The sequence below is a fragment of the Coenobita brevimanus genome, chromosome 109 (assembly GCF_032717465.1).
Source record: "Coenobita brevimanus isolate Jiangsu-jjx chromosome 109, ASM3271746v2, whole genome shotgun sequence".
Lineage (NCBI taxonomy): Eukaryota > Metazoa > Arthropoda > Malacostraca > Decapoda > Coenobitidae > Coenobita > Coenobita brevimanus.
Genome location: NC_137062.1, coordinates 26,464,963 through 26,484,064, shown reverse-complemented (window position 1 = coordinate 26,484,064; position 19,102 = coordinate 26,464,963). Strand labels below are relative to the sequence as shown.

The window sequence follows — 19,102 nt, the reverse complement described above, 5'->3', positions numbered from 1 at the left end:
GCCCTGCTCCCAACTCACACCCCCCTCTCTCATATACCTCTCCACCCCATCCCTCCATCTCATCCTCGGCCTCCCCCTCCCTCTTCCCCCCTCCACCTCACTCACACTCTCTTCGCCAGTTTTTCACCCTCCATCCTCTCCACATGGCCAAACCACCTCAGTGTGTTCCTCATAACGCTTTGTATCACATCCACATCCACACCACAACGCTCCTTTATATCCTCATTCGTCAGCCTGTCTCTCCATGTGACTCCACAGGCTCCTCTTAAATAACTCATTTCCACTGCTCTCACTCTTGACTTGTGTCCTTCCAATAACGTCCAAGCTTCACTTCCATACGTTAGAGTTGGTGTCACAATACTGTCATGTAGTAACTTTTTCACTTCCATGCTCACTTCCCTGTTTCTCATCACTGCTTTCAAAGAACCAGCAACCTTTCTTCCCTGCTGTACCCTTTCAAGCACTTCACCCTCCAAACCTCCATCCTTACTCATCACACTACCCAAGTACTTAAACGTACTCACATTTTCCAATTCCTCACCATCCAACCTCGCTGTATATTCACTGACTTCACCTCTCTCAAAGACCATCACTTTACTCTTCCCTACATTCACCTTTAGATTCTGTTTCTTACACACCCTCCCAAACTCATCCACCAAGCCTTGCAGCTCCCCTTTGTCTTCACTCAACAACACAGTATCATCTGCAAACAACAGTACAGGGAGTTTCCAAACACTATCCTCTCTCACCAGGGCCACTCCAGCATCCACTACCCTACCTTGTACCTCTTTTATTACCCCATCCTTGTACAGATTGAACAACCATGGAGACATGACACATCCCTGTTTCAACCCAACTTTCAGAGAGAAAAATTCACTTAGTTCACCATCCACACGCACTGCAGCCTTCGCACCATTGTACATACTCTTCACAGCATTCAACATCTTCCCATCTACTCCATATATTCTTAACACTTTCCACAATCCTTGTCTATCCACCCTGTCATATGCTTTCTCCAAATCCATGAAAGCCGCATACAACTTCTTTCCCTTCTCTAGAAACTTTCCCACTAAAGATCTAAGAATGAATATTTGATCTACACAATCTCTTCCCTTCCTAAAGCCTCCCTGTTCTTCTCCAACTAATTTCTCTGTTCTTTCTCTAACTCTGTCAGTAAGTATCCTACCATACACTTTTCCTATTATACTAAGAAGACAAATGCCCCTATGATTACCACACATTTCTTTTTCCCCTTTTCCTTTGTACAAGGGAATTATTATACCTGACTTCCAATCCTCCGGGACTCTACCTTTCTCCCAGGCCAATCTGCACATCTTCCACGTCCATTCTACTACTATCTCTCCCCCATGCTTTAGCATTTCACCACACACTCCATCGATTCCTGGGGCTTTCCCTGATTTAACTTTTTTCATTGCTTCCACAACTTCTATCCTACTGATTTCTTCCTGTCTTCTCACCTCCCTCCTTCTCCCAGCCATTCCCCAGCCACTTATACTCGCATTACTTTCATCCTCTATGTTCAACAATTCCTTAAAGTGTTCTCTCCATCTGCTCACTTTTTCTCCCTTCTCCACTAGTAATCTACCATTTTTATCTTTCACTCCCCTGCTAACTTCACTTCCACCCTGTCTTACTCTTTTCACCTCTTTCCGGAACATTTTCTTACAGTCCCTCCATTTTAAACTCAAATTCCTTCCAAATTCCTCATCCACTCTCTTCTTACTCTCTCTTACTAATCTTTTCACCTCTCTCTTTCTTTCTACATATAACTCTCTCTTCCGCCTCTCAACTTCTTCCACGCCCCTATTTCTCATCCATTCATTGCATGCTTTCTTCTTTTGTGCCACAGCCTGTCTCACCTCTTCAGTCCACCACACTGTTCCTTGTACCCCCCTCCGTCTTCTCTTCCTTCCACACACCACATCACATGCTGCACATATTTCTTCTGTAAATATCCTACACACACCTTCCACGTCTCCCATCTGCTCCAATTCATATTTGCCCAATCGTTCCTCCACTTGTCTCTTATACTCTGCCTTTTTCTCATCCTCTTGTAACCTTTCCACTCTCCTTGCAAGTACTCCTTCCTCTCGTCTTTCCCTTCTTCTATTCCTCCATCTTACTTGAATTCTAATTCTGGCCACCACCAAGTAGTGGTCAGAAAGTCCACTTCCCCAACATTCACAATGCAAAAATAGTATTTGTAGTGCCTTTGCTCCTTCGAAATCCATACCGCTCCTTTGCCACATAGCTATTTATGTTTCGTCTTATTCTTTCCCCATCACTCTTAACAGTACTTTCCCCATTTGACTCATTATACTTATTGTTTTATGCTTATCACATTCCAGTGCTCCATTTTTCTTTGATATGGCACAAAGACACTTTCTCTTATTGCTTCTGGGATGTATCCATGATCATATTTTCTGTGCCAAAGTGGTTATTTTTTCTAATCCAAATTCTCCAGCTGCCTCCATCATCTGAACTACCACTCCATCCTCTCCTTCTTCTTTATTCTCACCCATATTTCTCGTAGCTTTCTGAATTTCCTCTTTTAAAATGACTGATCCACTCATTTCACCATCAGTCTCAGTTTGACTCTTCTCTCATCATCATAAAGCTCATGAATATATTCCTCCCATCTCTTTAATCCATCCATCATCCAATCCTACGTTGCCCCATGAGGAGAATAGAAGCCCAAATACTTCTTGTTTAACCATTAAAATGTTATCTTTTATTACTGAACTTCTAAACCACCAGGCACCAAAATTTGGTTATGTGGTTACTACCCAACATAGTAAAGGGTGCGAGAGTAAATGCACATAAATTAAAGGAATGATATCTAGGTCTGGTGATAGTACTGTCAAAGTAGAGGGAGCGTGACCATGTACAGTTTGCCACAAGGGTGTGGGAAGTAACTCCAGCTTGTGCAGTTTGTTATAAGTGGGTGCATAAGAGTTGTAGTGGTATTACAGGTAGGCAGCAAAATAATGCATATTTTGTGCGTTTGGTGTGTTGGGAAGAGCATGTAGGCGGGAATGGATGATTTTGCTGGAGAGTCCTGTGAGTGTGTGGGAGGGTTCATTGTGTGCAACATACAGTACTGTACAGTATATTAGGAGTCTAATACAGTACAGTGCAGTAGTGAGACCTGGGCAGTAAAAGTAGAGGATATTCATAGGCTCAGACATTCAGAATTGATAATGATTAGTTAGGTGTTTGGTAAAATCACTGAATGAGAGGCCTAGGTGGGTTAGGATTGCAGTGGAAGATTTAGAGGAAGGATGGAACTTGAATGCAGTAATATTGTGATGAAGAGGGGTAAATTGAGGTGGTTTAGGCATGTTAAGAGGATGGAAGATGACAACTGGGTGCAGAAGGTAAGAGATGTGAATGTCGAGGGTAGGGTTGCAAAAGGCAGACCAAAGAAGACTAGGGACAAGGTCATCGGAGATAAGGGACTGAATAGGGATTGCTGCCTGAGATCGAGAAGCATTGAGAGCCATCATTAGGTGACCAAGGCTGACACATGCAAGCATGTTGGAGTTTTTATAAGTGAAATGAAGTACGGTAATTCCTCACTTCACGCCATAGTTCTGCTATCTAAACCTGCTGCATGAAGTAAAAATCACTTTAACCATGGATTTTGTTCCAGTACCACTATACTGTGTTCTCAGATAAAGTATTTTGTGGTAGATGGGGGCACTCATCATCCACTCACATAATGTAGTGTTGCCTTCTGCTTTGAGTGTTTCTGCGCTGAGTACAAGCTAAATGATTTCCCGTAAGTGAAGAAATGATTTACTGTTTTGGTTGGTAACCATATTACCAGTTGGTCGGTGGTTTAGTGGTCTAAGGCACTCCAACCAGTTGAAGACTGTAAGGGTTTCCATCTGAGGGGTGATTTGGGTTTACTTTTCACATACTGCCACTCATGGGCTGAGGCTGATCACCCTTGCCTCAAATGTCAAGCTGATTAGCCTAGCCATGGGCTTCTGCGCTCCTGATAGGGCAAAAAAAAGTTTGGATGATGGATGGATGGTTAGTTAAAAAAAAAAAAAAAAAAAAAAATCAGGGCTGCATTTTAGAATCAAAATGTTGTGACTGAATGAAAGGGTAAGTGTTTAAATCCATAAGAATTAGTGAAATGTGCTATATTGAAGTACAATAATTGCTAGTGTGTATTGCTTCAACCCTGGCCCATCACTACACATCTTAGCTGCAAATAATGAACAATAACTTTGTATGTGAATGATGTTCCTTTGTTGATTAGCATCTGTATAATGAACACTGTGTTAAGTGAGAGTGCAATAAATGAGCAGTTACTGTAAGCATAGGTCACGTTGATGGATATTGGTTGAATGGCAGACTTGAGGTTAATTTCTTGTCTTTAAAAAGTTGAATTCAGATTTTAATAGATAGGTTCACAAACTTGCAGTTATTCTTTGTCACAGATAAGCACCAGTAAGGAAATAAAAAAAAGGGAAGGGGGGGCATTTAGGGGTCATGCCTTTGAAGGGAATCATCTAAAGATTTCAACAGTGAGTGGATAACTGTGGGCCTTATTTAATTGTGCTTAGTAGGCGGAGGCACTCACCATCCACTCACTTGATGTAGTGCTGCTCTCAGGTGTCTGCCCTTTCCTCTCCTTCATCTTTCTTTCCTTCCATACTCTTCTGTCTTTCTTTCCTTCATTCTTTCCTCATCCTTCTGCCTACGGGTGGCTTTATGCTCCCACTTCTGTCTTTCCTTCATTCTTTCCTCTTACTTCTGCCTGTGGGTGACTTTACATTGAGTGACAAGCCAAATGGTTTCCTGTACACCAGGAAACCATTTACTATGCTGGGTGGTAACCATATAACCAAATTTTGGCGCCTGGTGGTTTAGTGGGTAATTAATGCACTCCAATCAGATTGAGCTGGTTTAGGTTTGTATCCAAGGAGTGGTTGGGTGTTTATTGCTAACATAATGCCACTCAGGGATGAGTGAAGCTCATCACTCTCATCTTAAAATGTCTGGACCAACTTGCCTAGCCCTGGGCTCCTATGCTCCTCATGGGGCAATATAGGATTGGATGATGAATGAAAATGAATGAATGAATGAACTAGTTCTCCCTATTTCATGTTATTTGCTTTCTGTGCCTTCTCTGCCTTGCCTCACCCCATCATTAGGTTGAAGAAAGAGATCAGGTTGATAATGATGATGATGATGATTCACACACATTTACATTCATTTCCTGTTGAAATTAATGACAAATTCATTAGTAAGATCAATTGTTACCTTACTGTTGCCTTTATTACCTTCCCCAAATCATTTACACATACACAGACTGCTGGTGTTCCTGTACCGTAGTGCTGCAGCGACGAGTCAGGAGGAGAACAGTCCACGTGCCCTAAGGGAGTTTTTCCACTACTTCGACCACCTCCATCGCCTTCGTATGTGGAAGATGCAGCTCCTTGATGATATTCACTTGCTTATTAAGGTTGGTGTGGCCCATAAAGCTTTACATCCAGGGAGTGACATTGGATTTATTGCTCATATAACATGACATAGGTATAAGCAACTGGTGACTCACCTTAATCCCCTGACTAGGGCTGATATCCTCTCTTGGTTTATTCATGCTGCAACCAGTTTTACTTGGCTTGGGAAAGGCATCTGGTGCTGATGGGGTTTATTAATAAGATATGTATCTAACCTCTGCAGTTCAAAGAGTCTCTCTGAACCTGAATAATGTCATCAGGAGAAGGCAACAGTAAAGCAAGTAGACATCCCCAGACTCATTGTGCTGTCTAGAATAAGTAACCAAGTCTTGGGTCCCTACAATTCTGATGGGACAGTGTAGATGATGATGATTGATGAATAGGTAGATAGATAGATAGATAAATTGGTAGATACTTTTTTTAATTACTTTAATTTTAACCACTAAATCTTTGGTAAGCTAAAGAACAACAGCATTGCTTATTAGAGTTCCATTGCTGTGTAAAAACTGCTACCCATTCTTCCCATTGTACAGGCAGTCCTCAGTGTAAGGGATGTGTTTTAAAATATGGTATCACAATTCCTTTCGTAATCCAGGCTTTGTTAATTGGGGGAAACTGGCAAATTGACCTTTATTAGGTGCAGTGAATCTGAACATATATTTTGTCCATCTGAACATATATTTTGTCCGTGTATTCTTGCTGCCTTCAAATGACCCTTCAGTTGATGAAGGTCCCATTTTCAGGGGCTTGTGAAGGCTGTGTCTAGCTTCCCTTACAGGTATTTGAAAAGTCTCTCCCCAGCAAAATAAAATTGTTTAAAGGATGGAAAAATATAATTTGTCCTCACAATGAGCCAATATTTCTGTATTTAACTGTACATATGATGAAAATAGTGTAAGAAACATTCACTTATAGTAAGGCCACACTATATATACAGTATAAGTTCCCTTAGTAGTACAGTGGTACCTGTTTCAGGGCAGAGTAGACTGTGCAGCCATGCAGCAATTTGAATTCAAGAGTTGGTGAGGATATTTTCCTTCCAACCAGCAATCTTTCTATCCTACCCGGGGCTAGGCTACTTAGGTGTGACATTTAAGGCAAAGGTGACAAGCCTCACTTCACCCTGAGTGGCATTATGTAAGCAGTGAACTCCAGCCTTTCCTCATATACTGTATAAGTCCTCACAGGTTCAATCCAGTTGGAATGCCTTAGCCTACTAATTCACCAGGCCATTTGGCTATATGGTTACCACTGAACTTAGTGAATGATTTCTTGGTTTACGGGAAACAGTTTTTCTTGTCACTCAGTGTGGAGTCACCGGAAGGCAGTGCTAAATCAGATGAGTTGATGGTGGGCATTCCCATGTACCAAATGTTAACTCCTTGACTTTATTTATTTTTTAATTGATATTACCAGACAATTTTATTGCATTTAGAAGTGATTTTCTTCAGCTGAAAGGGTGAGATAAAGTAATCCCCCATTTATCTGTCATGATTCAGCCAAGAAATACACTGAGGTGATTTGGACATGTGGAGAGAATGGAGAATGAAAGACTGACTAAGAGGTGTATGTAGGTGAGGTGGAGGGAGGGAGAGGTAGACCGAGGATGAGGTCGAGGGATGGAGTTGAGAGGTATATGAGGGAGGGGGGGGTGATTTGGGGGGAGGGTAGTCAAATGGTGGGTGACAGAGCGACTTGGAGGCGTTTTGTCTGCAGCCACCCTTTGCTGGATTAGGGCGTCAGGCTATAGATAGATAGATAGATTCGGCCAAGGCCCTTTTGGGTAATTTTTTATTTTTTATTTTTTTATGCCATACTACCCCCCCCAACCCCTCTAAAGGAGGTGTGACCACCATAAAACCTTATATAGGTCTCCCTCATTATCAACAGAGACTACCTTTACGTTGTCACCTTCCTGTGTTTTTTATTTAATTCTTACAGAGGCACTTTTAAGTTAATTTGATTTTATTTCTCCATTCATTCATTCATCATCATCTAATTCTGTGTTGCCCCATAAGGAGCATAGAAGCCTGAGGCTGGGCAAGTTGGTCCTGACATTTAAAATGAGAGTGTCCAGCCTCACTCATCCATGAAAAAAGTGATCATGTGGTCATTGAGTTCCAGATGATAATAGGGAACGTGGTGCCAAGAGATGAGCTTTATTGGCAGGGAAGATACGACGTTGGGAAAGCAAACTTTACAAGATTGAGAAAATTTTTAAAAAATGCGGATTGGAGAAAATTCCAAGAAACAAGCGAGATACAGAGGAAGTGGGATATCTTTCTAGACCTCTATAATTCGGGAGTGGAAAAATACACTCAATCCTCGTAAATCACAGCAATTTGGATCTGGACCACTGCCGTGATTTACGAATTCCGTGATTTATGAATAATAACTCGTATGTGAAAAATTAATTTGGGTCTGGACTTTGGCCAACCCGCCCCCACAGCACCCTACCTACACCTATCTAGGCACCATCAAACACAAACATACAAATTTAGGAATATTCAGTGCATGTATTAAATAGAAATAAGCCATGTTAAGGGATCCCACCTTAATCCTATGACGAAATTGCTTAAGTGAATGGAGTGGGGTGGTGTTGGGAAGTACTTAGAACCTCTCAGCACTTGCTCTTCCCAAACCCTTTCGCCAGCTTTGAAACTTCTCTCCCCTCTCAACACGACGAATGAGCCCCAAACGTTGACTGTATAACAACTGCGGCAGCTTCTTGACGCCATACTGCTTAGAGCGCTTCATCAGGGGGTCGGGAAGGGCCACGGCAGGTAGGAGGCGGGGGGAAGTTGCACAAAAAAGGCAGGTAACTCTCATACTCCACGGTGACGGTCTGTAGTGTGCGGACTGGCAGGACAAGAACAACAACAACATGGTGGCATTAGTATGCACATATGCCACCATGGACGCGCGGTGATTGGTTGTTGGGTCGCGATTTTCAGTTTGAATGCCATGGTTTACAGTTCTCCTCGGAAAAGGCCCACTTGGGTGCCTAGGTTGACAATTTTCATGACATAACAGTGATTTAAGGTTGCCGACACTCTGACGGCCACCTAGAATTGATTTACAAATCCGTGATTTATGAACACGCGATTTACGAAGATTGAGTGTATGTGCCAACAGTAAGTGGGAAAGAAAACGGGAAAAAGGAGTGGTTTAATAGAAGGAGTATGATCGCAAAAAAAAGAGGGACATGGCGTGGAACAACTGGAGAAAGAGAGGTAATAACAGAACAGTGGAAGAACATAAAAGAACTAGAAATGAATATACCTGTACAAGAATATGTAGAGAGGGAGAAAGGAACTTTGAAAAAGGTATAATAGACAAATGTAAGGAAGAACCCAAATTGTTTTATAGATTTGTTAATGGCACATTGAAACAAAAGGAAGGAATCACCAAACTGAAAATAGGAGGAGAGGTCTATAAAGATGCAGCAATGCAAGCTGAAATAATGAACAGACATTTCCAATCGGTTTTCACTAATGATAGGGATTTTGTGGAGGGGGAGGGAGTGACTAGAAATGTAGTGATAGAAGATAAAAAAGTAGAAGTACAGGAAGTGTATAAATTACTGGAAACTCAAGATGTAAGGAAAGCCCCAGGACCGGATGGAATCTCTAACTGGGTACTGAAGGAATGCAGAGAACAACTGGTGGATAAGATTCACAGTTTAATTGTGTGTTCTCTGGAAGAGGGGAAAGTGCCTCAAGAAGGAAAGAGGGCAAATGTGGTACCAGTTTATAAGGGAGGAAACAAGGGAGAACCCCTGAATTATAGACCAGTGTTCCTGACCAGCGTAGTCTTAAAATTGTGCGAGAGAATCCTGAAAGATAGATGGATACAATATATGGGAGAGGTGAACATTTTGGCTGAAAGTCAGTTTGGATTCAGAAGTGGAAGATCATGTGTTTCCAACTTGTTAACCCCTTAAATGCGGCCGTGAACAGTCAACCCCCCCCGAGTGGCGGGGTTGTATCGCGGTCTGAATACCTGTAGGAAAATATTAGCCAAAAATCAGAGATTAACCCTAGAACATTATACTTGGTATGGCAGATAGTACTTACATTCAGCTTTCTCCAGAGACAGGTGTTGAGCCTTCGTGGACTACCCAAGGACTTGTGGAGACTTGCAAAGTTGGGTAACCAAATCTTCACTTTCACACCTCCAGCAACCTGGTTTCCCCTCTACCACAGCCTCATTCTGTCACAGTAAACTTTATACTACAACATAAAGGTAGTTTGGAATCCGTATTTGTACAATAAGCACTGAAAATAAGGCTAAAATCAACGGAGTGTACGGCTGACATGCAGCGCGGCGGTGGTCTTCCCGTCACTCAACAAACATTTCCATTTTCACAGCTAAAAACATGTATACTACATTATTTTCAATCATATTACTTCCCAAAAGATCACCGCGGCGCGCTTTTTATTCTGCCTTACGCCCGTCACTTTATTCTCGTTCCTGTCGGCCGCTTGCACTGACTCAGAAGAGCTAGAACTCGCCATAATGTCACTTTGAAAGCCTGCGGTAAACTGACGCTAAACAGGGGCAAACCGTGCGAAAAAAAGCTAGTGTTACAACTGGGGAAACAAGCGTTTCCTATTAGCATAAACTGCTTGTGAGAGGAGAGCGCAGATTTACAGTTCTGAGCACTCAGAGCGCTGCCATGTATCACAGCCAGGCTGGCCGGGCCGGTGGGGGGGGGGGGAAACGCGATACTTGGCAACAACGGAGGTCAGTAGTACAAAGGTAAAGTATCCTAATTGTAGCTAAAGGGTGGTGGTATTGATAGACAATACCAGCTGGAGCCTGCTTGCCCGCGGTTATTCAAAATTTACTAGAATCGCAAATGCGACAATCCGCCGTTATGTCCTTTTCGCCGAGCGTCGCAAACGCGACAATCCGCCGTTATGTCCTTTTCGCCGAGCGTCGCAAACGCGACAATCCGCCGTTATGTCCTTTTCACCGAGCGTCGCAAACGCGACGATCCGCGTTTAAAGGGTTAAGCTTTTACTCAAGAGCGATTGATATGCTACAGGAGAGAGAGACGGTTGGGTGGATTGTGTTTATTTAGATTTGGAGAAGGCCATCGACAAGGTACCCCATAAGCGACTATTGTGGAAATTGGAGCATATAGTAGGACTGAAGGGAAATCTCGTGGAGTGGATGAGAGGTTTTTTGAGAGACACAAATGAGGACAGTAATAAAGGACAGGATGTTTGGATGGAGGGAAGTAACAAGTGGAGTCCTACAGGGCTTGGTGTTATAGCGCTAGTAATGATCCTGATTTATGTAAATGATATGGTAGATGGAATGAACAGTTATGCAAGTCGGTTTGCTGATGATGCAAAGATCTTGAGGAAAGTAGAAGTTGAGGAAGAGTATAAAATGCTGCAGGAGGATCTGGATAGGATATACGATTGGAGCCGGATGTGGGAAATGAAATTCAACGCAAAAAAATGTAAAATATTGGAAATGGGTAAAAGTACCAAGAGACCATCACTGAATTATTTGATGAGTAATGAACCAACGACAAAAGCGAGAGAAGAGAAGGATTTGGGAGTGCTGGTCCAGGATAGTTTGTCACCTGAAAAGCACATTAACAAGACAGTTAGAGAGACATATAAACTCTTGACTATCATAAGAGTAGCATTTCATTACATGGATGAGTAAATGACGATAAAATTGATAGTGGCCATGATCTGCCCCAGGTTAGAGTAGCAGCAGTAGTGTGGTCCCCACACAAAAAGAAAGATATAAACAAAATTGAGAGAATACAAAGAACAGCAACTAAGATGGTCCCCAGCCTGGCAGATCTGTCGTACAGAGAGGCTGGAAAAGCTGGACTTGCCTTCCTTAGAGGAAAGAGAGAGGGGCAACATGATTGCAGTGTTCAGGGCCATAATGGGAGTACAGTAGATAAAATTGACAGGAAGATCTGTTCGTATGGGATAAGAGAGTAACAAGAGGATACGGAATGAAACTGAAGAAGCCAAGCTGCTTGAAGGATATCAAGAAATATAGTTTTCCTTATAGATGCATAGACCTGTAGAATAGGCTGGACAAAGAGATTGTCCAGTCTAAAAACTTCTATCTATTCTATCTATTGCCAGATGCCATAATCCCGTAAGGCGTGGCCATTTGACTTTGAGTTATTTGTTTTACGGGGAGGGGCGCTAACCCTCCACCAACCCACTTGTTGACACGTAGGGAGCACGTGTGGTTTGGTTATATGGTTACCACCCAGCATTGTAAATGGTTTCTTGGCTTACAGGAAACCATTTGGCTTGTCACTCAATGTAAAGCCACCTGTAAAGGAAAGAAAAGCAATAAGAAGTGACAGTAAAGATGGGAGAAATAGGAAGAGAGGAGGGCAGGCACAGAAAAAGAATGATACAGGCTAAGGAAGAAGTTGGCAGCACTACATCAGTGAGTGGATGATGGACGCCACCACCTACCACTAATTTAAAAAAAGGGATTAATCCCCGTGCTAGACCTCGTCAGATCATATAGCCCTGCTAGGGTTACAGGAGAGTGCTACCCCTTCCAGCACAGCAGCCACCGGCGGGGCGCGAACTCGCAACCTCACGATTACGAGCCCAACACCCTACCACCGAGCTGCCACGCTCCCCCATCTGAAAACTTAAATGAGTTTAAAGGAAAATTTGACTTATTGAGAAACAGAGATGGGACCCCACAAGCATAGCTTATTTCCTATATATCACAACTAGGTATATCCACACACACACACACACACACACACACACACACACACACACATACACACACACACACACACGGACAGCCACAACGGACAGACGTGTCTCTCAACAGCTCCCAGGCCCAGGCTGCATACCTTAAGTAGTTTCCAGGAATTATGTTTATCCTGTCTCCTATGGTTTTGTTTTAAGTTTATTGTATTGTAAGTTAATATAGACTACCAAAAATGTAAAGATTTATTGGGAAGAATATACATGAATGTTTTGTAGTATTTTCGGTAACAGCTGTTTTTGCTACAGTAACCAACATCCAACATGGCCGAAAATGTAAACACTGAGGGACTCGAATTTCCAGGATTTGATAGAAATACTAATATCATGGATCTGGTTAAAACATTGATAATGAGGAATAGTGAACTTGAAAAGAACAAGGAGAATTTAGTGTTAAAGGACGTGTCTGAGAATACAGAAATTACTATACAGAGTCTGATCCAGTCCAATGAGACGGCGAATGAAGAAATCAGAAATTTGAAGCGTGAAAATGTTGAATTGAGGAGGAAACTAGAAGAGAGTACTAATAAAACAGAGAAGGTGAGTAGTGTATTAGAAGAACATAAGGCAAAGTGGGCATACGTAGAAGAAGAACAGAAAGAAGTGGTCAGCTTAAGAGAAATCATCCAGGAAGAAAGGGAAATGAACAAGAAAAAGATGGAAGAAAATGTAGTGAAAATACTGAAGAAAAAAGAGAAAATAGTGAGAGAAACTGTAGAAAGGAACAGATGCGTGGTAATATTTGGAAACAGGGAGGAGGAAGAAAAGGTTAGATTCGTGAGACTCGAGAGAGACACGAACCTGGTGAGAGGTATATTAGGCAAAATTGTCCCCAAAGGAGACAAGTGGGTAAAAGACATTGAGGAAGTAAGGAGGATAAGGCCTTATAGGAAAGGGGAAACAAGACCAATGAGAGTCAAGTTGACATCAGAAAGTTTAGTAAATGATATACTGTACTCAAAATGACCTGGAAATTAAGCAAGGAGGCTAGAATGGAAAATATTATAATAAGAAAAGATTTAAATGAAGAAGAAAGAGAAATTTTAAAATCATTGAAGGATCAAGTAAAGGAAAAAAATGATAAGAGGACAGAGGAAGAATGTAATACTTTTTTTTGGAGAGTATTGGATATGAAAGTAAGGAAGTAGTATATGAGGAAATAGAAGCGAAGGAAACTAAGGGGGATAGCTGTGAAAGATTAGAAATTGAGGAGGTGGTACTGACGGAGAGAAGAGGGTATAAAAAACATGAAAAATAATTTAAAGGTGATATACACTAATATTGATGGTTTAATATCAGCCAGGATTGAAATTAATGATTTCTTGAGAGAATATGAACCTGATGTCATGTGCTTTGTAGAGACCAAATTAAGAGAGGATATTGATGTTCATGTGGGAGATGGTAAATACAATCTGTGGAGAAGAGACTGAAAAGAAAAAACGGGAGGAGGAGTGATGATAGCAGTGAAGGACAACATAAATGTAGATACCGTGGAAATGGGAGAAGGCAGGGCTGACATGATATATATGAAATTAGAAACTGGAGAGAAAGTCAAGAGAGATATGGCGGTAGTGTATGTTCCCCCTAAGACGAGAGCACGGAATGATGACGAATACCATGAGATGTTGTCAGATATGGCTAGCTATTTACAAAAAATAATTGAGAAAAGCAATAATATAATTTTGGTGGGTGACTTTTAACTGTAAAGAGGTGAACTGGGAGGAATGGGACTCAGGAGGCAGCGAGGATTCATGGGGCACTATATTATTAAATATTTCATTCATTCATTCATTGCCAGACGCCATGTATCCCAAACGGGGTGGTCAAGGGCTTAGAGTTCATTATTTTACAGGGAGGGGCACTAATCCTCCACCAACCCCACTTGACACGTAGGGAGAGCGTTATGCCAACAGCATCTGGTGTTCCCAGGCGGTCACCCATCCAAGTACTAACCAGACCCAACGTTGCTTAACTTCGCTGATGGGACGGGAAGCGGTGTACTCAACGTGGCATGGCCGTTGGCCATAATATAATAATGAATAATGTGATGACACAATGGGTCAGAGAAGAGACACAGTTCCGAGGTGAGGACACACCAGCAAGGTTAGATTTACTGTTTACCAAAGAACCCGATGTAATAGAATCATTGAAATATTTCTGTCCTATAGGAAAAAGTGATCACGTGGTCATTGAGTTCCAGATGATAATAGGGAACGTCGAGCCAAGAGACGAGCTTCATAGACAGGGAAGATACAACTTTGGGAAAGCTAATTTCACAGGACTGAGAAACTTTTTTGAAAATGCGGATTGGAGAAAATTCAGAGAAACAAGAGAGATACAAAGGAAGTGGGATATCTTTCTAAACCTTTACAATTTGGGAGTGGAAAAATTTGTACCAAGAGTAAGAGGGAAAGAAAACAGGAAAAAGGAGTGGTTTAATAGAAGGTGTATGGTAGCAAAAAAGAAAGAGATAAGGCGTGGAACAACTGGAGAAGGAGGGGCAACACCAGAACAAAGGAAGAATATAAAAGAACTAGAAATGTTACACAAGAACGTAGAGAAAAAGAAAGGAATTTTGAAAAAGGTATAATAGACAAATGCAAGGATGAACCCAAGCTGCTTTATAGATTTGTTAATGCCAAATTGAAACAAAGGGAAGGAATCACTAAATTGAAAGTAGAAGGAGAGGTCTATAAAGATGCAGCAATGCAAGCTGAAATACTGTAATGAACAAATGTTTCCAATCAGTTTTCACTAATGAAAAAGAGTTTTTTGGAAGGGGAGGGAGTGACTAGAAATGTACCGGTGATAAAAGATATAAAAGTGGAGGTACAGGAAGTGTACAGATTATTGGAAACTCATGATGTAAAGAAAGCCCCAGGACCTGATGGAATTTCTAATTGGGTACTGAAGGAATGCAGAGAACAACTGGCAGATAAAATTCACAGTTTAATCATGTATTCTCTGGAAGAGGGGAAAGTGCCAAAAGAATGGAAGAGGGCAAATGTGGTACCAGTTCATAAGGGAGGAAACAGGGAAGAACCCTTGAATTATAGACCAGTGTCTCTAACCAGCATGGTCGCAAAATTGTGCGAGAGAATCCTGAAAGACAGATGGATAAAATATCTAGAAGAGATGAATATTTTGGCCGAATGTCAGTTTGGATACAGAAGTGGAAGGTCATGTGTTTCTATCTTGTTGAGCTTTTACTCAAGAGTGATTGACGTGGTACAGGAGAGAGATGGTTGGGTGGATTGTGTGTACTTAGATTTAGAGAAGGCCTTTGACAAGGTATCTCATAAGAGACTAATGTGGAAACTAGAATATATAGGAGGACTGAAGAGGAAACTCCTGGAATGGATGAGAGACTTTTTGAGAGACAGACAAATGAGGACAGTAATAAAGGATAGGATGTCTGGATGGAGGGAAGTAACAAGTGGAGTCCCCCAAGGCTCGGTGTTGGCACCAGTAATGTTCCTGATTTACGTAAATGATGTGGTAGATAGAGTGAACAGTTATGCAAGTCTGTTTGCTGATGATGTAAAGATCTTGAGGAAGGTAGAGGTTAAGGAGGATTGTAAAATGCTGCAGGAGGATCTGGATAGGATACATGATTGGAGCCAGAAGTGGGAAATGAAATTTAATGTAAAGAAATGTAAAATATTGGAAATGGGTAAAAGTACCAGGAGGCCATCAGTGAATTATTTGTTGGGTAATGAATTAATCACTAAAATGAGAGAAGAGAAAGACTTAGGAGTGCTGGTCCAAGATAGTTTGTCACCTGAAAAGCACATTAATAAGATAGTTAGAGAGACTTATAAACTCCTGACTAACATAAGAGTAGCATTTGATTATATGGATGAGGAGATGATGAAAAAATTGATAGTGGCCATGATCCACCCCAGGTTAGAATATGCAGCGGTAGTTTGGTCCCCACACAAAAAGAAAGATATAAACAAGATTGAGAGAATACAAAGAACAGCAACCAAAATGGTCCCTAGTCTGGCAGATCTGTCATACAGAGAGAGGCTGGAAAAACTGGATTTGCCTTCCTTAGAAGAAAGGAGAAAGAGGGGAGACATGATTGCAGTGTTCAGGACCATGGTGGGAGTAGATAAAATTGACCGAGAAGATCTGTTTCTGTGGGATAAGAGAGCAACAAGAGGACACAGAATGAAATTGAAAAAGTCAAGCTGCTTGAAGGATATCAAGAAATATAGCTTTCCTTACAGAAGTATAGATTTATGGAATAGCCTGGACAAAGAGATCATCCAGTCTAAAAACTTAAACGAGTTTAAAGCTAAATTCGACTTACTGAGAAACAGCGATGGGAACCCACGAGCATAGCATATTTCGTGTGTATCTATCTATCTATTGCCAGACGCCATAATCCCGTAAGGGGTGGCCATTGACTTTGAGCTATTTGTTTTACGGGGAGGGGCACTAACCCTCCACCAACCCACTTCTTGACACATTAGGAGCATGTATGGTTTGGTTATATGGTTACCACCCAGTGTTGTAAATGGTTTCTTGGCTTACAGGAAACCATTTGGCTTGTCACTCAATGTAAAGCTACCTGTAAAGGAAAGAAAAACAATAAGAAGTGACAGGAAAGATGGGAGAAATAGGAAGAGAGGAGGGCAGGCAAAAAAAACTCAATTAGATATATTGGGTAAATACATAAGTACACTCAACCCTCGGCTATCACGGGTTCCGCTATAGTGTATCTCGCTATCACGCCTATATAAAAAACTACCCAAATACCTTTATCACGCACTAAATGCCTGCTATCGTGCACCGGAAATGTTCGAAAATTTCAAAAAGGCTGGGCTCCGGTGCTCCTCCCAGCCAACAAAAGCTTCACTCCATGATTGGTCGTGTGACGTCAGAGCCAGACAAGCGCTGATTGGCTGCCCGACCGAGTCTCCTGCCCGCCAAACCATTCAAGTGCACACCCTCAGACCGTGAACAGTGACAGCGAGAACAATAACCTTTTTTATGATATGACCATGGCCAACGTATTCCCTCCCTGTCCCACAACCATCACCCAACATAATGCTGCGGCACCTGGCAGGGAAATAAAGAAAAGGAAGAACCTAAGTTATGCAGATAAACTGGATATGTGAAACTTATAGACAATGGAGAGACCAAGCAAAGTGTGGGGAAGAAATATAACATCAGTGAATCAACTGTGAGGGGTATTTATAAGAATCATGATCACATCATAAAACATGTTCATTTTTGGACTATTATGTTAATATGTGGTACAAAATGGGTATCTTAGGAGTAAATATTGAGGTCATGGCACCAGTTAGAATTATTTCCATAAGTTCTTCAATTCGGCTATCACGGTTTCGGCTATAGCGCAGCCATAGCAGGACCAATTGAGAGTGATAGCTGAGGGTTGAGTGTATTTGGAACGACTTAGACAAAAAGGTGGTGCAGGAGAAAAACATTCATGTGTGTAAAAGTAAACTAGATAAATGTGGATATGGAGACAGGACAACACGAGCATCGCTCAATTCCTGTATACTACAAATAGGTAAATACAAATAGGTAAATACACACAAACACACACACACACACACACACACACACACACATCTTTGGGGGAAGAGGTTGGTATTGCAAATGAAACAACTTCAAGTGCAAAATAGCCGTACAAGTACACAAAGTCATCATTGTTTTTTTTTTTTTTTTTTTTTTTTTTTTTTATAAATATCTATTGCCATTAAGTCCATGATAAATTACAGAAAAGTATCTGCTAAAATTTCCAGGGCAAACTATGAAACTGATTTCCAGTTTTCCCCCAATTTACTGCACTGGATGTATAGAGAAAGTTATGATGTTTTGAAGCACATTGCTGTCATATAATGAGGACTTACTGTAATCCTTTTCCTCCTGTTTTTCTCCAGTATGCATCAGAGGAAGTTGTAACACTCAGAGCTGCTGAACCCAACTGCCAACCATCGTTTTTTGTTGTCTACAACATGGTGACGACGCAGGTGCTGGCTGTGTACGAAAACACGTCACTAGAGCTCCTACACCTCTTTGAGAAGATGGCAGATTTCTTTCGCAATGCCAGGCTAAGCTGTGAGTCACAGTTCACTTGCTCCCCTGCAAACAACACTTGGGCAAGGTCAGTACATACCCTTGTGACTGCCTCTAATGTACAGTCATGTCAGTTTGCATTACTTTTTAGCATTTTATATCCAGCCCCTAACCCCATTCTTTGGTGGAAATTAGGTCATGATGATGATGTTGATGAATCATAACTATCCCCAGTACAGTAATACCCTATAATTTGTGAGGTAAGGTGTCCCAAATCCTCGTAAATTTCAAAAACTGAATTCTCCTCCTGGAGTAGGGTAAAACAGGGTAATTTTACTGTAAACGATGGTTTGTCGTAAATACAAACCGCCACTTATGGAATATTGATATTTATACTGCTCCATCTATACGTTCAGCCCTTCAGCTAAAGATACCTATAATCATTAAAAAAAAAAAAAAAAAGCAATTCCACAAAAAAAAAAAAAAAAGTGTCGTTGCGAAATTACCCTGTCTGACTGGGTAATTTCGCAGCACACCACTTGTTATTATTATTGTTATAATAATTATTGTTATTATTGTAGGTGGGGGCACTCACCATCCACTCACTTGATGTAGTGCTGCTCTCGGGTGACTACCCTTTCCTCTCTTCCTTCCCTCTTTCCCTCTGTCCTCTTCTGTCTTTCTTTCCTTCATTCTTTCCTCTTCCTTATGCCTACAGGTGACTCTACACTCCCTCTCCTATGTTTTTTTCCTTCATTCATTCCTGTTCCT

The 19,102-nt window shown here is 41.5% G+C and overlaps 1 protein-coding gene and 1 non-coding gene across 2 annotated transcripts in view; one reads left to right on the top strand and one right to left on the bottom strand.

Moving 5' to 3' along the window:
- The window catches only part of abo (de-etiolated protein 1 abo), a 186,722-nt gene that overhangs the window by 111,677 nt on the left and 55,943 nt on the right, over positions 1–19,102 (top strand). The window contains exons 7-8 of the mRNA XM_080285946.1: positions 5,347–5,500; positions 18,196–18,419. Coding sequence (XP_080142072.1) covers positions 5,347–5,500; positions 18,196–18,419 — 378 coding nt within the window. The remainder of the gene's footprint in view (positions 1–5,346; positions 5,501–18,195; positions 18,420–19,102) is intronic.
- On the bottom strand, positions 14,185–14,303 carry LOC145417265 (5S ribosomal RNA). The gene has a single exon (XR_013900476.1). It is a non-coding gene; the product is annotated as a 5S ribosomal RNA (ribosomal RNA).